The following is a 27,173-nucleotide window of genomic DNA, read 5'->3' on the forward strand; positions in this document are numbered from 1 at the left end:
ATATCATTTGCAAATATTATAGTACCTTTTTGTGAAACCAATATATGAATACATACATATAGGATTGTATAGTTAAAAATTGTAGGACATATAACACATAAGGTGGGGTTATTGCAAGTTCATTTTCCCAAAGTCGTAAATCTGTTATCCTTCAGTTGGTGAAGTCTTATCAGCACAGGGAGGGTTTGATTTAACATGACCGGGTGCCATATTGTCTCTATACAAGTATTTCAACGGGCCATTAAAGCCATAGACAAAAACAGTTCTAAATCATTTTAATAAACATGAAGGAATTCTGGGAATGAATACGTTTGTCTGGTTTTATGACAAGTGTCAGATTTATGGTTAGTTACATTGACGTAGATCTTAGCAACCAATCATGTTGTATGTAATATGCTTGCATTGTAAGAAACTGTATAAATTAGACCTGCATCTTGTAATACTTTGAACATAAACCTGTATGTTCCCAGCTGTTAATAAACCTACATCACTGAGGTCCTGCCTGATTCGATTCATCAATATTCTACTCCACTGTCCAATGTCCATATGTGGTTCGAATCTCAGCCGATTCAGATTCTAACCATCTATTGCCGACTTTGCTGTACCTAAGGGCCTGAAGTGCAAGGATCTCCTTGCTTCTTCTTTATTCATTCCATGGATCTGTGTTTCCTACTCTTCTTCTGCCGTTACATGAATATTACTCCACACGTCATCATATCACCAGCTATCAGGGGAGCATAGCTGACATGAACAAGCAAAGCCATGCCTCTACTAAGATGGCTGCCTCTGCATAGAGATACAATGCAAAATAATGCATGGAATGGGTAAAATATTAGCTTCATAAAGCCTACAGACAATACTGTTGACTTGTCCTTTGATCTCTGCTTGCTTTTTTGGACATATCTGCCACAGTACAGGTCCTCGGACACCTGAGCATTTGACCCATGATTGGTTAACAAAGGTGATTTCCTAATTGCTAGCTTTAAAAAAACAAATGTTTTTCCCTCCATCCATACCTGGATTCAGATTGTCTTGAAGAGCCACCACATATTTGGATCGTTTTCTTAGTCCCTCCAGAAAAGTCACAACCAGGTCTCTGATGTCCTCTGCATTGTTGGAGGTGAAGGTGTACTCATCACTTTTAATGGTAGCCAAGGTAAAACTCTGACCCTGCAACTTACTCCCTCTGCCGTGACCAGCAAAATACAATGGCAGGGAGAGAAAAATATAACAGTGTTAGGTAAGAAAAACAATTGACACTCTGGCTAAATATAAAATCATAATATCACACAACAGCATCACAATATTAAGCTAAAATGTATCTAAAATCAGAAGTTTTATTTTTGTTTTGGGTAGAAAGATGATGGATTAGAACCCCTGCCCAGTTTTTATTATAGTCTGTGTCCCCAATAGGGAAATTAACTTGTTCAAATTGTCCCAATGACTGCTTCATTAGCACTGAAAGCGAGGAAGAAACCAACATTGTGAGTTGTCACCAGAACAGAGAGGGAAAATCAAATCAAAACAAGAAAAAATTTAATTTAATTTAATTTAATATCACTTTAATTAAAGGGTAAATAAATGCTATACATGGCAATTACAAATAAATATATAGTTTAGGGCTTGCATACAGGACAAAATGCTCAGGTTATCTCAGGCTGCATTTTACACCATTCTGAATGCTGCCATAAGAGAGCACCACCAGCAGATGCATTGTAATGCTGTATCAAAGTAATGCCATCCAAATGCAGACATATGTACTAACCCCTTCAGCTCACTGCAATCTTTCAGACATGGAAAAGCCAGCACTCAAAAGCAACAACAATTCAATTCAACCCGTATTGGGGCTTGTTTACACTAGTATTAGCCCTCTGAAGAATGATTTGCAGTGGATCACTTTTAAGATAGCTTTTTACAAGTGGTGAGGAGGTGTTATGTTGTCTCACCAACTGTTTAACCAATTAAAATCCCATATCAATAGGTACCATTCACTTAAATCAATCACATTTGGTGGGTTGTAGTGCCTGCTGAAAGTTACAGGGATTTTTTTTACACAAATGTACAAACCTCTTCGTTTTGCAGCTTAAGGGGGAGGCATTAGGGATTTTTACCATCCCTCAAATGTGAGTGTAAACTTACTTACTCGTCCTGGCCTATCTCGGCAGTAAGCCGGAGGTTTTAACTGTTTATACATCATATTCTGCAATGCGCTACAATAAGGGATGAATTGAAGGACTGTCCTTTGGCATGCGTTGTTGGACAATGGGAGAAAGGCTCAAATCTGGCACAGCTGGGAGAACCAGAATAAGAGCAAGAGTAATCAAGCTGCTACCCATGAGTAAACATTTCTCCACTTTTGGTGCAAGCCACACCCCATAATGCAATCTTTGAAAAAATGAGACCCAAAAAAAATTTTGCCATAGCAGTGCTTTTTTTTTTTTAATAAACAACAAATCATGATACAAAACAATACAATTGTGACAATCATTAATCCAGATAACATTACATGCAGAAATGCAGTATTATGAGGAAAACCTTTCCTGTCACGGAACCTGGCCTATAGGTGACAAAATATTCAGCCATCTGATCACATATGGTAAGGCCATCATGTTTCCCCCTGACAATGCTCCATTCCAAAGTTATAGCCATCCATCTTCCTTTTATAGTTGTGTACCATACAGTTGGTCTTTATGACATTTGTTGCATTCTGTGGGGTCATTTGCAGAGCTGTGTGTAGTGCATACATCATTGTTTGCTAGTATACCAAACAAGCACACAACCATTTTCTGTGCACGAACAAGCCGATCAATCAATATTTGCCTTGCAGGTGTTAGACCCCTCTGCAAAGATGGCCATATAAGATGTTCTCCTAGGTCAAATGCCTCATCACCCACAAGAATAAATGGGTAGGCTGGCTGACTGGTTCCAGGCCACTGTCTGTTTTGTGGAATATATACTTGCTTATTAGACAATATATTGGCAAGTTTTGAAGAGTCAATACTGATTCCAAAGGCCCCAACGTCAATGTAGGCGAAACAGTAATCAGCATCTACAACTGCTAGAAGAACCACAGAAAAATATTTCTTGTAGTTGAAAAATCTGCTTCCGCTACCCATTGGCTTTTGGATTCGGATACACTTCCCATTGATTCCAACAAGACAATTAGGGAAATTGCATTGTGACCAAAATAATTTTGCAACATCTGTCCACATTGCCACTGTAGGTGTTGGCAAGTTTGTAGATGTTTGTTTCAAGTCTCGCCATATAGCTTTGCAGGTAGAATGCACTATGTCACAGAAGGTAGATTTTCCTAGGAGAAACTCCAAATTGATGAAAGTAAATAAATTTCCAGTTGCAGGAAACCTGAAAAATAAAAACAAAAAATGATCAATTTCCCTTGTACAATCACTGAAAACCAGAAAGCAAAAAATGTGTGGAAATTTTTAGCCAGGGATACAGACTGAGAATCGTAGTCGTTCCTCCAAAAATCATTACCCCTATGTTTATTTTGAACAACTTGAATTTCTGCACTTCATCATGGAGCTTCATCCATGAGTAGACATAGCTAAATAGCTGCGACACCCAAAAGTAACTTGAAGAGTTTATAATCTTTATTTTCTGTCTCTTTGCTACATAGAACTGACAGTGACTTTGATAATGATAAGGAGGTAGTGGAGAGGGACGTTGAAGAGGACAGGGAGTACTGTGTAAGGGGCTCCAGTGGTAACATCTGGGTCAACCACTGCCACCAATACTGGAAGAGGCAGGACCTTCAGGCCAATCAAGAGATGCAGCTCCACCACCAGCTAGCGCCACAGTGCCAAGCCAAAGCACAAGTGGTCCAGTGGCTTCCAGTCGCAGATCCAAAAATCAGTGACTTGATAAACTCATGGTTGCACTATATTTTTTTCATAGACGAGAGGAGGGCAGAGAGAGGAGGGGAACATTTTCACTTTATGACCCTTATCTCCCTTATGGAAGAAGTACCCGGTCACAGGTTGATGTGTTTTTAAATAGACCAAATGGACCTACTTTGCTCTTACAATCGGGACACCCCGCCAAGTTCCAGCAGGTCCATTATGTCTGATCCTTCCCCATCAGCACCACCACCGACTTCTCATTACAACCACAGCAGGGGTGCCTACCCTACCAACATACTTACTCACCGCCTTCAACCTCATTTTCTGCCACACCCCCACCAACTCGGTCATCAATGGGAAACCAAGTCTATGGAGAGGAGCAGCAGTCCTAGTATAGCAACTCCCTCACTTTGTTTTTGTTTTTTTTGTTAATGCTGTTTTTTGCTGTTGGTGTTACCAAGGTGACATTCACCTACTTTAAATTAATATTTTTTAAGAAAAAAAATGAAAAAATATACAAAATCAAAAAGGGCTAATTAAAATATCACCTCTGACACATTGAGATTTATTTACTAAAACTGGTGAGTGCAAAATCTGGTGCAGCCATGCATGGTAGCCAATCAGCTTCTAACTTCTAATAAATACCGTACTGGTGACCCCACAAGAGGGATAAAACTTTTTCATGGAAGGGAGTTTAACAAGACACGTGGCCACTTATTAAAATTAGATGAAAAGAGTTTTAACCTTAAAATTCATAGAGGGTTTTTTACTGTAAGAGCGGCAAGGATGTGGTGTCAGCGGGGGGCATTGATAGTTTCAAAAAACTATTAGATAAGCACCTGAACGACCGCAACATACAGGGATATACAATGTAATACTGACATATAATCACACACATAGGTTGGACTTGATGGACTTGTGTCTTTTTTCAATCTCGCCTACTATGTAACTGCTATGAAACTATGTAACTTCCATTTTTATCAATTAATCCTTGCAGAGCTGCACCGGATTCTGCACACTTCAGTTTTAGTAAATCAACCGCAAAGGGTTTTTGTTGCAAATGTTTGTCTAGAATAAAAAAAATACCTAACAAAATTAAAAGCAAATATAACCTGTGAAACAATGTGTTTTTTTTTGTTGAAAATAAAGAAGTGCCTAGCTTCAAGTTTTGTTTTTTGTTCTTAGATAAAATTTCTCCCTGATTTAAAGTAGAACTATAGGCATTTTTTTTTACATTTTGGATAGAGTATGGGAGGATGACCCGTCAGTTCTATTTTTGCCCTCCGTATCCCAGTTGGGGAGATTTCCCTTCACTTCCTTTCCCATAGCCAACACAGGAAGTGAAAGGAAATCCCTGCAAATTAAGTGAACACCTTAGCCCCCCCCCCCCCCCCATCCCCAGGTCACCACTGGAACATTTCCGTGCTGTTACTGCTCTGGGGACAACCAAAAATGTGGGATTTTCTTTTACATTCATATTTAATGAAAATGGTAATGAGGACAAATAGAGATGGTGAATCTCCCTAATGGGAGCACAGACAGCAAAAAAAATAAATAAATGTGACAGGTCTTCTAACCCCTCTACACTCAGTCCAAAACTAAAAAAAAACTTTGCTTTTGTGAGAATGTAGAAGGTGAATACTTGCATACAAACTGGCTTGTGTTATGTTCAGTTGGATGTTCAATGAATGCGGCCTGTCTCCTAGCACCAAATTATATAATCCATTCAGAGAAGGACCCATGGCCTGGCCCCACCCCCTTTTTTTCTTGATTAGCTGACTTTGATTGTCGGCAATGGGAGCCAATGGTGCTACGCTGCTGTCTCAGCCAATGAGTCTGATGAGGGGAGTCCTGGGCAGCCAAGACACTCCTACAACATCCCTGGATCTAGATGGGGCTCAGGTAAGTATTAGGGGGGCTGCTGCACACAAAAGGCTTTTTATCTTAAAGTGGAGTTCCGCCCCTCCTCCACAAAAAAAATTAAAAGTCAGCAGCTACAAATACTAATATTCTAATATTAGGACACTTACCTGTCCCCAGGGATCTTGCAATATTAGCACTCCAGCAGATTTTCGGATCAGCTCTCGGGTGCTGCTGCTGCCATTCAGGGTAAGGGAAACCGACAGTAAAGCCTTTCGGGTTAACAGCAGGTTCCCTACTGCTCATGCTGGAAGTCCGCTGCGCTTTCTAAGTGGCCCGGCGGAGGAAGAAGGAGGGGGGGGCAAATTTCCGAGGGACATTGCCGCAACGCAGTCTCCTGGAAGTGGGGACAGGTACCTGTCAAAAACAGGTACCCCCTCCCCTCTCAAAGGTGCCAAATGTGGCACGGGGGGGGGGGGAGCGGAGAAGCAGATAGGTGGAGCTTACACTTTTGGGTGGAACTCCGCTTTAATGCATAGAATGCATTAAGATAAAAAAACCTTCTGCCTTTACAACCACTTTAAGGCTTTAGGACCATTTAAAAAAAAAAAAAGGTATAACGTATTAGAAACTTACCACAGTGTTACTAGAAGACATTCAGTAGGTGACACAGCCCCCCTGTAATTTCTGTCCTGCAGTTGAAGATCGGGCGACAGAATTTCAAGAAGGTCAAAGCTATCATGGAAGGGAAATGGTTAATGATAACGATGGATCAGTATGAATCATGCACACACAACGCATTGCATGACATATACCATATGAAATTACTTTCATATGGCTTACTATCCAAATATATTGCAAACATCATCTTACCTTTCAAGAGACTTGCGGGTATATTCATAAAACTCATCTTGATGTGACTGCAGATCATGGTATTAGGTCCAAAACTGACCCTTCTGTTCTCTTTCTATCAAGAGCGAATGGACCCAAAAAGGCAGTTTAAGGATGACGAGAATTACCACCACGATTATGGTTGTCAGAGGTGACATTGAAGAAAAACGGAACCCAACACAATGTGACAAGCATGTACCATCAAGGCACCTGTGTTTGTGTATGTGAGCTCTGACAGACAGCGTGCATTGTGGATGACAGGCTGTTGGCAGAACACTGATGACAGACTGTTGGCGGAAAATCCGACCTCTCCATCGAACAGTTGTCGGATTTTCCACGGAGAAATGTTGGGTGGCAAGTTTTAAAATTTTACGGACAAATGGCTGTTGTCAGATTTTCCAAGCGTGTGTACACAAGTCTGTCGGACAAAAGTCCAAAACACAAACACACATGCTCGGAAGCAAGGACGAGCCAGAAGCGGTCGGTGTTGTAAACTAGCGTTCGTAATGGAGAATTAACATTTGTGACGCGGCAAATTATGACATCTCGAAATGCAGCGCACAATTCTCTTCTTCTTTAATGGGATAATAATGAAGCTGCTTTGCTGGTGATACTGATGAAGTTATTGCAAACTAATTTTCAAAGGCTTTTTTTTCTAGTGATATTATTTATTTATCTTGGGCAAGTTATCACAACAACAATATCCCGTAGTTTTTAAGATCAAAGATACAACTATGTTGGTGTCCCTTGTCAATTTACATTGCATTTTTTTAAATGTAACTGCCTACTCCCAAACTGTCATTTGAAGTAAAACACATAGCCAAGTTTTATACTACACAATTTTTTTATTGTGCATTAAAAAAAAGAAAACAAATAAAATTAGACATGCTATCTGCCAATAGAATGTAACCAAAAAGGGCATCCTATGCATCCAAAAATATAGAAAATATACCAAATCAAATCATTATTATTCAACCAAAAATAAAATAAAAGCCTCATGCATGTGTCCTGCTTCTTAATATAGGGGGTCAACAATGCCAAGAGTTGGTGAATGCAGGGGTCCGTCATCTGGAGATAATTCTGAAAATCATCTGGATTATTCTCCTGGAGCTCCCGCAGCAAAGGCAAAGGACATAACTGGTCACAATTAATAAAGCAACCATTTTTTGATCCAAGAAATCCTGCTCCTCCTGTTCCTGGAGTGGACTGGACTTGGGTCAAAGCAATAACTCCAAGGCCAATAATAAATAACACATTATCTCCTCCGATTCCGCAACATGGCTGGTTGACGAACGGCCGTTCAGAAACGAACTGAAAAGCATGAAATGAAAAGCGATAAATAAAAAGCGCTAAATAAGAAGCGCTAAATGAAAAGTGCCAAATGAAAAGTGTGAATCAACACTCGCCAAACTTCTACTAACATGAAATTAGCAGAAGGAGCCCAAAGGGTGGCGATGAAAAACAACACAGTACGCCGATACGTTCGAATTTGTTGACTGACAATTCCTTGCCGTTTGTATGCAAGACAAATTTGGGCCAACGCCCCTCGGACAAGCGTCCACGTTTTTGCTGGTCAACAATCCGATCGTGTGTACGAGGCTTTTGAGTGCTGACTTTTCAATGTCGGTTGCACCAAGGGAGACTTTATTGTGCACCTGTAAGTACAGCACAGCACCAAATTTCCCATTACTGGTACAGTCATTTAGACTCAACTTTTGGAGGCCTCTCGCCAAATGTCAAAAACACCTGGCAAATCAATAAGATATCCCCATCATACAGCAGTCTGGGAATGGACCTTGTTTTCTAGGTGCTGAAGCAAACAACAGATGGCAGCATGGCCAACAATCCATACACTTACCAGCCACTTTATTAGGTACACCTTGCTAGTACCGGGTTGGACCCCCTTTTGCCTTCAGAACGGCCTTCATTCTTCGTGGCATGGATTCAACAAGGTGTTGGAAACATTCCTCAGAGATTTTGGTCCATAGTGACAAGATAGTGTCATGCTGCAGATTTGTCAGATGCACATCCATAATGAGAATATCCGGTTCCACCACATCCCAAAGGTGATCTATTGGATTGAGATCTGGTGACTCTGGAGGTCAATGAAGTACAGTGACCTCATTATCCAGTGGTGAGATGATTTGAGCTTTGTGACATGGTGCATTATCCTGCTGGAAGGAGCCATCAGATGATGAGTACACTGTAGTCATAAAGGGATGGACATGGTCAGCAACAATATTTAGGTAGGCATTTAAATAATGCTTAAATGGTACTAAGGGGCCCAAAGTGTGCCAAGAAAATATCCCCCACACATTAGACCACCACCACCAGCCTGAACCAGTGATAAAATTCAGGATGCATCCATGCTTTTATGTTGTGTACGCCAAATTTTGACCCTACCATCTGAATGTCGCAGCTGAAATCGAGACTCGTCAGACCAAGCAACGTTTTTCCAAGCTTCTATTGTCCAATTTTGATGAGCCTGTGCGAATTGTAGCCTCAGTTTCCTGTTCTTAGCTGACATGATTGCCACCGGGTGTGGTCTTCTGCTGCTGTAGCCAATCTGCTTCAAGGTTTGATGTGTTGTGTGTTCAGAGATGGTATTCTGCATACCTTGGTTGTAACGAGTGGTTATTTTAGTTACTGTTGCCTTTCTATCATTTCTAAACATTCGCCTCTGATAGCAACAAGGCATGTCCCTCCACACAACTGCACCTCACTGGATATTTTCTCTTTTTCGGACCATTCTCTGTAAACCCGAGAGATGATTGTGCGTGAAAATCACAGTAGATCAGCAGTTTTTTAAATACTCAGGCCAGCCCATCTGGCACCAACAACCATGCCACGTTCAAAGTCACTTAAATCCCCTTTCTCTCTCATTCTGATGTTCGGTTTGAACTTCGGCAAGTCATCTTCACCACGTCTAGATGCCTAAATGCATTAAGTTACTGCCATGTGATTGGCTGATTAGCAATTTGTATTACCAAGCAATTGAACAGGTTGTACCTAATAAAGTGCTCGTGAGTGTAAGTTGCCAGCATACCAATTTCTTCATTAAAAAAAAAATCACATTAAATAATGCATTGTATCCACAAATTGGTACAAAGTCATGGTGGCTTCCTTCAACAATGCAATGTGACATGCCAAATTACCTTGATGAAGGAACCCGTCGTGATTCCAAAACCTGATGACTACAACACACAAATAAATGCAACAATTTTTCTGGTGACAACTCTGAAGGTTCTCATTTACCCAGGTCACTGTTTAGCCAATAATAGTAAGTTGCATTCAACTGGATTTGTTCAATAATACTGAAGAAGGTAAAAAAAACTCAGAAGTATTTTTAACAATGGCACCCCTGAGTCCTTCAAGCCCCACAACACAATGAGACAGAAGCTTGTACATTCTATGGACCCAACACCCAAACACTGTAGTAAGGAATGCATAGACCTGCACACTGGGGAGACAAAACAACCTCTCAACCAACGAGTGGCTCAACACAGGAGGGACAATTCTAATTTTCAAGATTTCACAGTTTTCATACGCCTCAAGGAAATGGATATTCATTCGAGGACAGTGAGGAGCATATTTTGAAGAGATAGGACAACTGGTTAACAAGTGTGAGAAAGAAGCCATCTACATCAAACTGGAACAACCATCATTGATCAGGAGTGGAGGCCTTCAGCGCAACCTGTCTTCCACATGTAATGCTGTTTTAATGTCTCTACCCCAGTTATTTGACATATCACATGTGAGTTGAAAGATTAACACCTGCACAGACTCTCTGACACAAGGGAAGAGATTATGTAACTAGATGAGAGGGGTTCCATAACTTTCACACCTCCCATCCTGTTCTTGGACCATCAGTATCTGACTTTCCATGATGAATGGGTTAAAGTGTCTGTGCTACTTGTGTGGATATAATTGTTGGGGGTAGAACTGAAAAAATGGCTTGGAAAAGCTACGAAATGTCTTCAAGTTTACAGAAGTTAATGGGACCAACTACTGGTAGCTATGAGCCTAATGCCGCGTACACATGATCGGAATTCTCGTCGGAAAAAGCTCTGATGGTTTTCCCAATGGAATTTCGATGGAATTCCGCTCAAGCTGTCTTGCCTACACACGGTCACACCAAATTCCGATCGTTTAGAATGTGGTGACGTACAAGGCGTACAACGGGACTAGAAAAAGGAAGTTCAATAGCCAGTAGCCAATAGCTTCCGTCTCGTAGTTGAATCTGAGCATGCGGGATTTTTGGCATGTTGGAATTGCATACACACGATCGGAATTTCTGATAGAAAGTTTTTCCGTCTGGAAAATTGAGGACATGCTATCAATTTTTGGCTGGTGGAAATTTGGACAGCTAAATTCCGATGGAGCATACACACGGTCGCATTTTCCGATGAAAAGCTCTCATCGGTCTTTTTCTGTCCAGAATTCCGATCGTGTGTACGCGGCATAAGGCCCCTTTCACACGAACGTTCCAATTGGGTCCGCCTGTCCGTTTTTCAGACGGACCCGATCAGAACTTTAATTTTCCTCAATGGAGTGGTGGGTGTAAACAGACATGTAAAAATGAATGAAAATATTCGGAGAATGGTAAGAAAATTGTGTAACACATTTAAATAAAATTGGCTAAAATTACTAGGGATGCACCAATATATCGGTCGCTGAAAATTATCGCCTGAAAATAAGGTAATCAGCATTTTGCTGCTAACAAAAAAAAAGGAATTGTTGATAATGGCATGCTGCGGCAAAATTGCATCCTATTGATTTCAATGCAATCTCACGTCCCACTAACTTCAATGCAAAAACGCATCAACTTCAATGTAACTAGTGACTTCAATGCAAAAATGTCCCTTAGTGACTTCAATGCAAAATAGAGTCCCATTGACTTCCTAGCAAAAATCGGCCCCCTAGTGACTTTGATGCAAAATTGTGTCCCATTGACTTCAATGCAAACACGCCCCCCTAGTGACCTCAGTGCAAAATCGTGTCCCATTTAAAACAAATAGCCAAGTATTATACTACACAATTTTTTTATTGTGCATTAAAAAAAGAAAACAAATAAAATTAGACATGCTATCTGCCAATAGAACGTAACCAAAAAGTGCATTCTATGCATCCAAAAATATAGAAAATATACCAAATCAAATCATTATTATTCAACCAAAAAAAAAAAAAAAAACCTCATGCATGTGTCCTGCTTCTTAATATAGGGGTTCAACAATGCCAAGAGTTGGTGAAAGCAGGGGTCCGTCATCTGGAGATAATTCTGAAAATCATCTAGATTATTCTCCTGGAGCTCCCGCAAAGGACATAACTGGTCACAATTAATAAAGCAACCATTTTTTGATCCAAGAAATCCTCCTCCTCCTGTTCCTGGAGTGGACTCGACTTGGGTCAAAGCAATAACTCCAAGGCCAATAATAAATAACACATTATGTCCTCCGATTCCGCAACATGGCTGGTTGATGAACGGCCGTTCAGAAACTAACTGAAAAGCACGAAATGAAAAGCGCTAAATAAGAAGCGCTAAATGAAAAGTGCCAAATGAAAAGTGTGAATCAACACTCGCCAAACTTCTACTAACATGAAATTAGCAGAAGGAGCCCAAAGGGTGGCGATAAAAAACAACACAGTACGCCACTACGTTCGAATTTGTTGACCGACAATTCCTTGCCGTTTGTATGCAAGAAAAATTTGGGCCAACGCCCTCCGGACAAGCTTCCACGTTTTTGCTGGTCAACAATCCGATCGTGTGTACGAGGCTTTTGAGTGCTGACTTTTCAATGTCGGTTGCACCAAGGGAGACTTTATTGTGCACCTGTAAGTACAGCACAGCACCAAATTTCCCATTACTGGTACAGTCATTTAGACTCAACTTTTGGAGGCCTCTCGCCAAATGTCAAAAACACCTGGCAAATCAATAAGAAATCCCCATCATACAGCAGTCTGGGAATGGACCTTGTTTTCTAGGTGCTGAAGCAAACAACAGATGGCAGCATGGCTAACAATCCATACACTTACCAGCTACCTTTATTAGGTACACCTTGCTAGTACCGGGCTGGACCCCCTTTTGCCTTTAGAACGGCCTTCATTCTTCGTGGCATGGATTCAACAAGGTGTTGGAAACATTCCTCAGAGATTTTGGTCCATAGTGACAAGATTGCTGCAGATTTGTCAGATGCACATCCATGATGAGAATATCCGGTTTCACCACATCCCAAAGGTGATCTATTGGATTGAGATATGGTGACTCTGGAGGCCAATGAAGTACAGTGACCTCATTGTCCACTGGTGAGATGATTGGAGCTTTGTGACATGGTGCATTATCCTGCTGGAAGGAGCCATCAGAAGATGAGTACACTGTAGTCATAAAGGGATGGACATGGTCAGCAACAATATTTAGGTAGGCATTTAAATAATGCTTAAATGGTACTAAGGGGCCCAAAGTGTGCCAAGAAAATATCCCCCACACCATTAGACCACCAGCCTGAACCAGTGATATAAATTAGGATGGATCCATGCTTTTATGTTGTGTACGCCAAATTTTGACCCTACCATCTGAATGTCACAGCTGAAATCGAGACTCGTCAGACCAGGCAACGTTTTTCCAATCTTCTATTGTCTAATTTTGATGAGCCTGTGCGAATTGTAGCCTCAGTTTCCTGTTCTTAGCTGACATGATTGGAACCGGGTGTGGTCTTCTGCTGCTGTAGCCAATCTGCTTCAAGGTTTGATGTGTTGCGTGTTCAGAGATGGTATTCTGCATACCTTGGTTTTAACGAGTGGTTATTTTAGTTACTGTTGCCTGTCTATCATTTCTAAACATTCGCCTCTGATAGCAACAAGGCATTTCTCTCCGCACAACTGCCCCTCACTGGATATTTTCTCTTTTTCGGACCATTCTCTGTAAACCCGAGAGATGATTGTGTGTGAAAATCACAGTAGATCAGCAGTTTTTTAAATACTCAGACCAGCCCGTCTGGCACTGAAGTACCGTATATACTCGAGTATAAGCCGAGATTTTCAGCCTCTTTTTTGAGGCTGAAAGTGCCCCCCTCGGCTTATACTCGAGTCATCGCCGTCTGACTGCTCGATCAGCGTATCGAGCAGACAGACGGCGGACATACTACAATTTGAAAGCCGCGCCTCCTTCTCCGCCTCCGCCTGTGATAGGCGGAACACTGAATTTCCCAGCAGCCTGTGTTCCGCCTATCACGGACATCGTCTCATCCTCGTCCGTAGTACGAGGATGAGACGATATCGGTGATAGGCGGAACACAGGCTGCTGGGAAATTCAGTGTTCCGCCTATCACAGGCGGAGGCGGAGGCGGGGCTTTTGAATTTTAGAATGGCCGCCGAGGCGATCCTGGCAAGGCACGGGACGGAGGCAAGGCAAGGCACGGCACGGGACGGGACGGAGGCAAGGCACGACACGACACGGGACGGAGGCAAGGAGGCAAGGCACGGCACGGGACGGAGGCAAGGCACGGCACGGGACGGAGGCAAGGAGGCAAGGCACGGGACGGAGGCTCGGGACACAGGTAGGCTGGACACACACACACACACACACACACACACACACACACGGACACACACACACAGGGATGGATGGATGGATGGAGACACACACACACAGGGATGGATGGATGGATGGAGACACACACACACAGGGATGGATGGATGGATGGAGACACACACACACAGGGATGGATGGATGGAGACACACACACACAGGGATGGATGGATGGATGGACACACACACACACAGGGATGGATGGATGGATGGACACACACACACACAGGGATGGATGGACACACACACACACAGGGATGGACGGACACACAGGGACGGACACACACACAGGGATGGACAGGCATATCTCACCCTCGGCTTATACACGAGTCAATAAGTTTGCCAGTTTTTTTGGGGGTAAATTGGGGGCCTCGGCTTATATTCGGGTCGGCCTATACTCGAGTATATACGGTAACTGATCAATTCAGTCTAGTACTACTATTATCAGTTATGTATTCCTTTGTCTAGTCCCTATAGTTTAGCTATCAATCTATTACGCCAAGCACAGGTTATTGTTAATATCACAATACTACCACCCTTGGCTATGAAATCAATACACGGTCTAAGATCAATCAAATCTCATTTATTTCCCAAGGAAATAATACAGCGTGCATAAGGTATCAATAGAAGTTACAATAATACATAGCATACAATCAAAGTACAATATAAGCCATACTTATCCGACCTTCGCAGTTAAGCCTCATGATGGAAGTGAGAGGGGGCCGAACTCATGGTTGCAACCCTTTTTGTTAAACATACCTCAGCCATACCACACCCCATAGCCCATCCTACTTTTCCCGTAGACCAATCAGCGTCTCTGGGGCGTTTCCTCCCCCAGGCTAATTACCTCATACAGTCCTGCCATACTTGGCCTCTGGGGGGCAGTGTCTGCCCATGAATGGCAACTGCTCCGACTGGATTGCCATCTTGTGGCTCGATCTCGGACGCCCCACCAGCTGTCCTTTGTTCTTACAGACAAGTCGGCACCATACTGTCTTTGAAGTTCAGTACATTCCAGGTGGGCTGAATAGAACTCATTCTGCTATTCAAATTGTGTCACATTCCTTGCTTTTAAACATGTGAGACTGCCTGGCATCAATATGGCTGAGTTCGGCTGTACAAACAGCTGTGTAGATGTATAATACTAATTCCTGTCTGATTCCAACAGGCACCAACAACCATGCCACTTTCAAAGTCACTTAAATCCCCTTTCTCTCTCATTCTGATGTTCGGTTTGAACTTCGGCAAGTCATCTTCACCACATCTAGATGCCTAAATGCATTGAGTTGCTGCCATGTGATTGGCTGATTAGCAATTTGTATTACCAAGCAATTGAACAGGTTGTACCTAATAAAGTGCCCGGTGAGTGTAAGTTGCCAGCACATCAATTTCTTCATTAAAAAAAAATCACATTAAATAATGCATTGTATCCACAAATTGGTACAAAGTCATGGTGGCTTCCTTCAACAATGCAATGTGACATGCCAAATTACCTTGATGAAGGAACCCGTCGTGATTCCAAAACCTGATGACTGCAACACACAAATAAGTGCAACAATTTTTCTGGTGACAACTCTGAAGGTTCTCATTTACCCAGGTCACTGTTTAGCCAATAATAGTAAGTTGCATTCAACTGGATTTGTTCAATAATACTGAAGAAGGTAAAAAAAACTCAGAAGTATTTTTAACAATGGCACCCCTGAGTCCTTCAAGCCCCACAACACAATGAGACAGAAGCTTGTACATTCTATGGACCCAACGCCCAAACACTGTAGTAAGGAATGCATAGACCTGCACATTGGGGAGACAAAACAACCTCTCAACCAACGAGTGGCTCAACACAGGAGGGACAATTCTAATTTTCAAGATTTCACAGTTTTCATACGCCTCAAGGAAAATGGATATTCATTCGAGGACAGTGAGGAGCATATTTTGAAGAGATAGGACAACTGGTTGACAAGTGTGAGAAAGAAGCCATCTACATCAAACTGGAACAACCATCATTGATCAGGAGTGAAGGCCTTCAGCGCAACCTGTCTTCCACATGTAATGCTGTTTTAATGTCTCTACCCCAGTTATTTGACATATCACATGTGAGTTGAAAGATTAACACCTGCACAGACTCTCTGACACAAGGGAAGAGATTATGTAACTAGATGAGAGGGGTTCCATAACTTTCACACCTCCCATCCTGTTCTTGGACCATCAGTATCTGACTTTCCATGATGAATGGGTTAAAGTGTCTGTGCTACTTGTGTGGATATAATTGTTGGGGGTAGAACTGAAAAAATGGCTTGGAAAAGCTAATGGGACCAACTACTGGTAGCTATGAGCCTAATGCCGCGTACACATGATCGGAATTCTCGTCGGAAAAAGCTCTGATGGTTTTCCCAATGGAATTCCGATGGAATTCCGCTCAAGCTGTCTTGCCTACACACGGTCACACCAAATTCCGATCGTTTAGAATGTGGTGACGTACAACGCATACAACGGGACTAGAAAAAGGAAGTTCAATAGCCAGTAGCCAATAGCTTCCGTCTCGTAGTTGAATCTGAGCATGCGTGATTTTTGGCATGTTGGAATTGCATACACACGATCGGAATTTCCGATAGAAAGTTTTTCCGTCTGGAAAATTGAGAACATGCTATCAATTTTTGGCTGGTGGAAATTTGGACAGCTAAATTCCGATGGAGCATACACACGGTCGCATTTTCCGATGAAAAGCTCTCATCGGTCTTTTTCTGTCCGGAATTCCGATCGTGTGTACGCGGCATAAGGCCCCTTTCACACGAACGTTCCAATTGGGTCCGCCTGTCCGTTTTTCAGGCGGACCCGATCAGAACTTTAATTTTCCTCAATGGAGTGGTGGGTGTAAACAGACATGTAAAAATGAATGAAAATATTCAGAGAATGGTAAGAAAATTGTGTAACACATTTAAATAAAATTGGCTAAAATTACTAGGGATGCACCAATATATCGGTCGCTGAAAATTATCGCCTGAAAATAAGGTAATCAGCATTTTGCTGCTAACAAAAAAAAAAGGAATTGTTGATAATGGCATGCTGCGGCAAAATTGCATCCTATTGATTTCAATGCAATCTCACGTCCCACTAACTTCAATGCAAAAACGCATCGACTTCAATGTAAATACGCCCCCTAGTGACTTCAATGCAAAAATGTCCCTTAGTGACTTCAATGCAAAATAGAGTCCCATTGACTTCCTAGCAAAAATCGGCCCCCTAGTGACTTTGATGCAAAATTGTGTCCCATTGACTTCAATGCAAACACGCCCCCCTAGTGACAGTGCAAAATCGTGTCCCATTGATTTCAATGCAAACTCGCGTCCCATTTATTTCAATACAAACTTGTGTCCCATTGACTTCAATGCAAAATGCGGAATTTTCATTTGAATACACCACTAAAAATGTTCCTACTCTAATGAGCAGGGCCCTCTTAATCCTCTTGTATTTTATTGTATTATAATTGGATTGTTCCTCTTTATATTGTAAAGCGCTGCACACACTGTTTCTGCTATATAAATCCTGTATAATTAAAATAATAAAAAAGAAATCAACCGCATACATTCATACTCCCATTGAAATTAATTTCGCACATGGACACAAACAAACAGCGATTTCTTCAGATAAAAAAAGATAGGAATCTGCAACAAAGTGTGTACATAGATCACCCAGAGGGGAATGATGTTTTTCTCAAAAAAAAAGTGGAGTTACTCTTAAACTAGTAATAAAATGTGTTTTTATTGACATATTTAATTTCCTCTCTGTGGTACATCAAAAGTCCCATTTAATATACTTACCCTAATATTTTGGGCTGAGTGTTTTTTTCTTTTTTTCTATTACAGTGTTGCAGCCTGACTTGCTATAAGGATACAACACGGTCTGATCACTGGGAGGTAGAGGGGACAGAGGAAATGCTTTCTCCTGCCTGCAGCAGACTTATGACATCATTGCAGTCTAGGCAGAGTCATTGACTGGAGCTCAAGGATTTTTAATGATAAAAAAAAAAAAAATCAATGATAAAAACGGTAGCTTTTCTGAAAAATTATACTGATGATATGCAGTATATTGTACCATGTATGGAATGTATTTATGTAGACTTATTTAAAGTATAATTAAAGGTAAAACTTTATTTTTAGTTTCAGAAAGAGTGGAGAGGGACTACATTACCTGTCAGGTCTTTATAACTGTCTGTGCCCCTGTTGGGGGGGGGGGGGTAAACTATTTGTCTTGTTTACTGTTATCTTCAAAAGTGAAAGAAAATCTCAAACTTTGAGTTGTCCCCAGAACAGGAGTGGAGGAGAATCTTCCAATGGGGACACTAGTTCTGTTGACCCTGGTGACAACCAGGGATTCCCTCACTTTTTGGGGATTTCCACTCACTTCCTGTTTTGGCTATGGGACAGGAAGTGAAGGGAAATTTCCCCAATAGGACACAGATGGCAAAAAAAGGTACCTATAGGTTATCATCTTTATTCTATTTATGACTTTATTAGATCATATCCGCACGGATATCCTGGCCAATCACTCTCAGAAGGACAGTTAATTTTTGGACTTTCCTGAACAATCACTATTTCTTCTCCCCTGGCTCATGATAACTACGACACAAAAGCACCTGCTTGGTGCAGTGATGGTGAACCTTGGCACCCCAGACGTTTTGGAACTGCATTTCCCATCATGCTCCACTACACTGCAAAGTGCATGAGCATCATGGGAAAAGTAGTTCCAAAACATCTGGGGTGCCAAGGTTCACCATCACTGGCCTAGTGCATGCAGCATGCATGTCTATGCAAATTTCTGTCCAAAAAGACACCGTTTGGTTGTTGTATATCCAGATGACAGCTCCTTGATGTGAAGGACCAAAAGGGCCAAAAGCTCATCAATACACACAATACACATCTATGCCAAGTAGGCAGTTTACGTCACAATGTATCATGCTAAACTAAAGGTGGGCCACTGCAGCCTTTCACATGGGTTCTGTTGATCTCTCTCCTTTACGTGGCTCCTCCTAAGAGGTCCCTCAAACCAAAAGGTAACACAGATATTGATGTAAGCCCCAGGGAATCTACTGGTGGTGTAAGCCCAGGGGAATCCACATCACAAGATCACCAGATTTACAGTATGTTCATGACCCAGGTATTCCTAACAATGTCTGAGATGTCTATAGGTTTTACAGCTATCCCCAGACCAAATACCTGCTGCTGGATACAGCGGTGATCTCAGGGAAGGAAAGTTCTAGAAGAACTTGCTCCTGCTCATCCACAAAGTAGACCCCGGTCCAGTTAACGGCGACAATGACATCATTCTTCGGTAGACTCGGTCCTGGGAAGACAAAGCAAAGAGATTATGTATCTAAACATTAAAGTGCAACTTCACTCTCTAGTCTCAATAAACATTTTGACTATTTTTAATTTTTATGCTGCTAGCTTGTTTTTTTTTTAAAATAACAAACATGTTATACTTACCTCCTCTATGCAGTTGGTTTTGCATAGAGAAGCCCGGCTCCTCCTCTTCTCGGGTCCCTCTTTGCTGCTCCTAGCCCCTCCCTCCTTTGAGTGCCCCTCAGCCAGCAGCTTGCTACAGGGGTCACCCAAGCCAAGTCAAGCCAAGTCAGAGCTCTGTGTATCCATTCAGATACAGAGCCCTGACCTGGCCCCGCCCCCACTCTCCCCTAATTGGCTGACTGACTTTGATTGACAGTCACAGGTGGCAATAGCGCCACTGCTCTGTCTCAGCCAATCAGGAGGAGTACACTGGATGGCTGACGGGATTGTGGACATGCTGGAGAGAGAAGGGGCTAAGGTAGGTAATTAGGGGGTGCTGGGGGGGGGGGGGGCTGCTACAGGTTTTTTATCTTAATGCACAGAATGCACTAAGATAAAAAAAAAACTTCTGCCTTTACAACTATTTTAAAAATTAATAAAATAGTGTTTTTGGTTTGTGGTGCTTTAACCACCAACCTAAGCTGAACCTTTTCCACTGTCCACCAGTGTAACGAGGCCCTTCTTCTACTGTGCTCCATTGTAAGGGGGCCCGTCTCTTCCTTTATGCCAATGAAAGGGGGTCCTTCACCACTGACCACCAGTGTAAGGGGGAACCTCTACCATTGACTGCAAATCTAATGGGCCCTTATCCACTGACCACCAGTGTAAGATGAAACCTCTACCACTGGGTGGCAATCTATAGGGCCCAGACCCACTGGCCACCATTGTAAGGGGGGGGGGACCTCTACCACGGAGTGCCAGTCTAAAGAGCCCTTACCCACTGGCCATCAGTGTAAGAAGGAACATCTACCACTGACATCAAAATAATGGGCTCCCATGATCATCAGCAAAAGGGGGCATATTTTTGTTGACAATCAATGAAAGCTAGCATTAATCCATTGACCAGCATGTGAAGGAACACAAACGTTTTCCCCGTTTTTTTGTTTTCTGGTCAATATTGTTCCTTTAATGTTATTGTTACTACTAAAATAATTTTGTCTTATAAAACAGCTATGGTGGGAAGATATGCGTAATTTTGTATTCTTTTTTATTTAAAAAAAAGTTAATTCAAGGGTTCTTCCCTCTTATTAGGTTTGAGAAAGGTTGTGGTAGGCCCATGTAAGACCCCTTGAGGAGCAGAGCAATTTTTACAATACAATTATGGGTCTAATTATTTATCAGTAAGACTGTATTCACTTTTGATACTGAAATAATATTGGATGACTAAAGTGATCACCATCAGGTCGTGTTCCTAAAACTATTTTATTTTCCATGTGTTATAAAGGGAAGACATGCTGACCTGGGGTAGTTGTATGGCACTTTGTGCTACTAAAGATCATCCTTCCAAAATAATGTGCACAATGTGCATTGAAATGGCTTCTTGTAGACTCCAAGGAGCCTGACTGGAAGATAGGCAATGTTGTTCAAGGCAGTGCCTGAACAAAGACCTTCATGGCAGGAATACAAGGTATTATTTTATTGAAATTTGCAGATATAATTTTGAAAAATGTCAGATTAACTTTTTTAGTTTTTTATTAACATGCTAAAGTTTAAATTACATATTTTTTTTTTTTTGCATTCATTTATATTTTAATTATAGCTTCCCATATCATAATTATTATAGATCCTAAAGGTTCCCCCCACTCCCATCTTTAAAAGCAATCCTTCCACCAAGAGCAGTGTTTTTTGGAATAACAACCACCCCTTCAACATACTCCCTTATTTCAGAGAAATCCAATAAATATGTCCAAGGTGTATAATACTGTCTGAGTAGATTATTATTCTCTCCAGTGCAGAGGTCAGCTATGCCTACAGCTGCATACTAGCCCAGCCATTTTCAACTAGGGTTCCTCCAGACGTTGCTAGAGTTTCCCTGAGCTGTGTCTGATCGAACTCCCATCTGATGATTGCTCCATAATTCCAGGACCATTGCAGCTTGGCAGAGCCAGCACCATGACACCAATGATTTTTTTTAGCTTTCAATAAGGGTGGCAGTGTGACCATCACTGTTGGTTGGAGTGGCATTCTTCCCACTGGTCCCCAATATAAAGAGAGTTCTTTTCACTGTCCCCCCATGAATTAAATTTAGCAAGGGTTCCCTAAAATTATTTCCTCTGGGGTAAAGAGGTTGGGAAAGGCTACACAAAGGGAAAATACACAAAGAGTATATTGCAATATGTTTACTGTAAATATACCTGAGAACTTGAACGCCTCATAGAATCTAGAGAATAGCAAAGGCCACTTAAATCTGGCAAAATCCACCACGTTCTCCTTCACCTTCTGGGCATCGGATCTCTTCTGTGCATATATGCCCTACAAAGATAAAACAAACATACATGAGTTGCTCAAGAAGAAGTTCCTTTTTACGTGGCTTAAGAAGTAGTTATCTCTTCTACTCCACTCTATACTCCTCCTCTGTGGCCGCGTACACACGGGCGGACTGTTCGCCCAACTTTGTCCGTCAAACAGTTTCGGCAAACAGTCCGCTCAAAATTAGCATGGACGGACATGGCCACACACGACGAACGAACAGTTTGCTGAAACCGTGCGCGATGACGTGAACGGCACGTACGACGGGACGAAAAATACGACGTCCTATACACTGCATTATAACTTTCGGCGTGTTAAGCCTTTCTGAGCATGCGCGGAACTTAGTTTGTCGAACAAGCCTACACACGGGCGGACTGTTCGCTCAAACAAAGTTTAAGCGGACAGTTTTACGGAAATTCCGAAAAACCTTGTTCGTCAAACTGTCCGCTGAAACTGTCCGCTGAAAGCCCACACACGAGCGGACTGTCCGCCCAAACACTGTTCAGCGGACAAAGTTGGGCGAACAGTCCGCCCGTGTGTACGCGGCCTGTGAGTTACGAAACGGAAGAGGTCCAGAGATATTTAGAAAAGATCCCACTTACTGTGTTGACCCAGGAGGCAGCAGCAGAACTAGATCTCCCTATATCTGTACCAGAAATAGAAGCGGAGATGCACACTCTTCTTCCTAACCAAACCCCGGGGTTGGATGGATATCGGGTAGAATGGTTTTGCACTTATAAGGAATTCTTTGCACAAAATTTATTAGAGGTATAAAAGATGCTTTTGATAGGGGTATATGCCCAGACTTTCTCAGAGAGGCTTTGATCATTCTGATTCCTAAACCGCACAAGCACCACAACTTTTGTAAGTCCCATCGCTATATATCTCTAGTTAATGCTGATGCCAAAATACTGGCCAATCTTCTTGCTAGAAGGTGATAGCTTCCACCTCTGACCCAGACCAGACTGGTTTTATACCAATGAGATTGTCGGCTATTAATGTGCGCAGATTGTTTATGATCCTCCAGTCTGTAGGACCTGAACCAGACACCCAAATTCTGATCTCCTTGGACACCCTTTAGGCCTTTGACTCTATTGAGTGGCCTTATCTAATTTCAGTCCTTGTGCGGTTGGGTTTTGGACCTAAATTTATAGCTTGGGTAAAATAATTTTATGCTAACCCCATGGCTCGTGTAAGAGTGAACAATGTTATAACTAATACCTTTGAGATAGACCGGGGCACACGACAGGGGTGCCCATTGTCACCCCTGCTGTTTGCCATAGCTATAGAACCACTGGTGGCACTGGTTAGGGCAGACCAGGCAGTTAAAGGATGCTGGTTAAACCCCGTAGAGGAGAAAACCTGCTTGTATGCGGACAATATGCTGCTGTACTCAGCAGATGACGGTGAGGCTTTAAATTAAGCACTAATTGCAAGTTTTGGCACCTATTCAGGATTTAAAGTCAATTCAAGTAAATCAGTTGTCTTCTCTCTAGACCTCCTATTTGTCCCTACAATGCCCCCGGATGTCCCCCTGCAAGTAGTCTCCAAATTCAGGCATTTAGGTGTGGAGATTCAATTATCATTAAGTATCTATATTTCCAATAATCTTACCCCTCTGGTGGCTCATCTGAAAACCAACTTGCAGACTTGGTCCAAGTTACCTCTAAATACTTTTAGGCGGAATCAACATATTCAAAATTATCTATCTACCCAGATTTCTTTATATATTATGGCATGTCCCAATTTATATCCCAAAAAAATTATGTACAGAAGTAAAATGGATAATCACCTAATTTCTCTGAGGAACTGGACCACCTAGGATCTCACTGGAGACCTTATATTTACCCGTCATGGAAGGAAGCCTGGCCTTACCAAAATCTTCAATGCTGTTATTTAGCAGCCCAATTGATGCATATACATTGATGTTTTTTCCAGATCTAGATATTGCTTAGGTGGATGCTCCAGCTGCTCTGATTCATGCCTATGAAGCACTGATTAATGTACTATATAGAAATGGCCCATATCCTGAAGACAGAGCAGGTATACTTAAACTTTCGCATACAATTTTCCATCTATGCAATAAGAAAATAAGGGGCTCCTCCTTGAGCAAATCGCCCAACGCTCCTCTCTGGTTCAATCCCCAATTAGCTGAAGTATATAATCTCCCTGTGGGGATGTGATGGGCTAGTTATGGAATTAAATATGCTCACCAACTGTTTTTTGATGGTGTCTTTAAAATGTTTAGGGATCTCCAGCTGGAATATCAGATTCCCAACAAGTACTTTTATGGATACTTGCAATTGAGAGACATGCGGTAGCGGCTCAGTTTGGTTTGACGGAGGTATTACGTTGCCCCTCTAGATTGGAGAAATTTTTATTTGAGGATGACCATTCTAAACTTATAGCTAGATATTATTCTCTTCTCCCATAGGATGGAGAAGATAGCTAGACAATGGACATCTGACATCCCGACCCTAACAGATGAAACATAGTCTGAGGTAGTGGGGGCTCTATTGCCATCTGTGATATCTGCTTGGGATAAAATTATACAATTCAACTTCTTGCATAGAATTTACTATACCCCAGCTCATATGTATAAAATGAGTAGAGTGGATTCCCCAGAATACCATCACTGTCACACTGAGGTAGAGGACTACAGTAATTCCTTGGATTACAAGCATAATTAGTTGCTAGTAATCCAAATAAGAAATAATGGAAACTCAGAAGATTCGTTATACAACAACTGCTGGTGTATGCAGTATTGCATGTGGCCAGAGGTTCGGGGACACTGGTGATGCTCGGTGACGCTCTGAGATGCTCACAGATGCTCACAGATGCTCGGAGACACTCAAAGACACTCGGGAATTGTTGACACTTCTGGGTGCTCCGGCACACATTACACCCACCCACCTGGGAGTGTCTCCGAGTGTCTCCAAGCGTCTCTGAGTTCTCCAGCGCCCCAGGACCTCTAGCCACATACGGTAATACATACACCAGCGGGTTGAGTCCTGCTTGTCTTGCAAGACAGCACTCCCAAATCAATCAGGATTTAAAAAAAATATATAGCTCGCCTTGCGGAACGCTCATATACAGCTTTACTCGCAAACCGAGGTATCACTGTATTTTCACATGATCTGGCAGTGCACGCATGTGGCAACATTTTGGAAGGCAGTCCTTTTGTTCCTGGAAGATAGGCTGACCATCTCAAATATTTATTTTCCAGCCAGATGTCTATCAGGAGATTTTGGATCTATCTAGTAATAAAAAGACCCTGTTGAATATAGTGTTTTTTTTATGCTAAGAAAGCCCTAGCACTCAAATGGAAAAACCCTTTACTCCTTTCTGTTCAATTTTGTGTGGACTTAATCAATAGAGCACTACCGTTGTTCAAACTAGCGTATGCCTCTAGGGGATGCCCTACAAAAATTTGAAGCTATGGTCAGAATGGATCACTTCAGTCTCTGGTGACATTGAAACTTAAATAAATGTAGAAAAAATACTATACTGAAATATGGAGCGGGGTGACGTACCATCAAATGCTCTACAGAGCGGTTTTGCTTGAACTTGGTAGACCTTGGCATAGGTATCAAGGTTAGACTCATGCAGATTATAATACATAGTTAAGTTTTGATGCTCTGTATGTTCCTTATATGATTAGATGTATACACTATAATACCCCATATACATGGTCGGACATTCCGATGACAAAATCCGTCAGATTTTTTCCGTCGGATTTTGGGCCAAACTTGTCTTGCATACACATGGTCACACAAAGTTGTTGGAAAATCCGATCGTTCTGAACGATTTGAAGTCAAACACGTACTTCTGGACTATAAATGGGCCAGTAGCCAATAGCTTTCGTCTCTTAGTTTATTCTAAGCATGCGTGGCACTTTGTCCGTCAGAATTGTCTACACACAATCGGAATTTAAACGATCGGATTTTCATGTTGGAAAATTTTAGATCCTGCTCTCAAACTTTGTGCGTCGGAAATTCCGACGGAAAAAGTCAGATGGAGCCCACACACGATCGGATTTTCCGACAACATGATCCGATCGCACATGTTCCATCTGAAAATCTGACCGTGTGTATGGGGCATATGATTCATTAAACAGTTCCTGACCAGAGCACGACGATGTACGTCGACAGAATGGCACGGGCAGGCATATTGGCGTACATGTACGTCCAATCTTCAATGCCGCCCTGCCGTCGGGAGCGCGCCGCCGGCAGCGCGCTCCCGCGCTGGTCGGGACCGCCGTGAGTCCGGTCGCGGGACCCGCGGGGATGGGTCCCCCACAATGTCGCAGTCACAATAAAAATCGCTGATCGCCGCCATTACTAGTAAAAAAAAAATAATAAAAAATTATTAATAAAAATGCTATAAAACTATCCCTATTTTGTAAACTTGTAACTTGTAACTTTTGCGCAAGCCAATCAATAATTTTACCAAAAATATGTAGAAGAATACGTATCGGCCTAAACCGAGGGAAAAAAATGTTTTTTTATATATTTTTGGGGGATATTTATTATAACAAAAAGTAAAAAATAATGCGTTTTTTTCAAAATTGTCGCTCTATTTTTGTTTATAGAGCAAAAAATAAAAACCGCAGGGGTGATCAAATACCACCAAAAGAAAGCTCTATTTGTGGGAAAAAAAGGACGTCAATTTTGTTTGGGAGCCACATTGCACGACCGCGTAATTGTCAGTTAAAGCGACGCAGTGTCGAATAGCAAAAAGTGGTCTGGTCTTTGACCAGCAAAATGGTCCGGTCTGTAAGTGGTTAAGATTATATTATTCTTTTCATAGATTTTGATAATGCCTAAACTGATGTTTGTTGAGAAACTATATTTATCTCTGAAATGATTTTATACTGTTATTTAACCATGTACTTTATGAGATATGGATGCTTCTGTGAAACATCAATAATAAAAAAAGTAGTTATCTCAAAGTGACTAAATGGGAAAGCCTGGAGGAATTACAGGATGTCAGCAGCACATCCACACAAGAAAAAAAGTAATGGCAAGAAAAGTATTTTAGTGACTATTTATTCTCTTCTTTCAAATACTCTTGACTTTTTATACTGAATTAAAGTGGTTGTAAACCCTTACAACACACTTTGACCTACAGGTAAGCCTAGATTAAGGCTTACCTGTAGGTCCAAGA

The 27,173-nt window shown here is 41.9% G+C and overlaps 1 protein-coding gene across 4 annotated transcripts in view; it reads right to left on the reverse strand.

Moving 5' to 3' along the window:
- Nucleotides 1-27,173, reverse strand: part of MYO7A (myosin VIIA) — a 344,985-nt gene that overhangs the window by 55,642 nt on the left and 262,170 nt on the right. For 3 of the 4 annotated variants that reach the window (XM_077451417.1, XM_077451415.1, XM_077451416.1), the window contains 3 exons: nucleotides 21,893-22,010; nucleotides 19,410-19,536; nucleotides 1,017-1,186 (listed from right to left, as the gene is read on the reverse strand). In XM_077451417.1, the coding sequence (XP_077307543.1) occupies nucleotides 1,017-1,186; nucleotides 19,410-19,536; nucleotides 21,893-22,010 (415 nt within the window). Of the gene's footprint in view, nucleotides 1-1,016; nucleotides 1,187-1,581; nucleotides 3,364-19,409; nucleotides 19,537-21,892; nucleotides 22,011-27,173 lie in introns of those variants that run through there. The other variant, XM_077451418.1, reaches the window with a different exon arrangement.

Source organism: Lithobates pipiens, unplaced genomic scaffold, assembly GCF_037356315.1.
Source record: "Lithobates pipiens isolate NorthernLeopardFrog02 unplaced genomic scaffold, aLitPip1_a1.2 Scaffold_23, whole genome shotgun sequence".
In the NCBI taxonomy this organism is placed as follows: domain Eukaryota; kingdom Metazoa; phylum Chordata; class Amphibia; order Anura; family Ranidae; genus Lithobates; species Lithobates pipiens.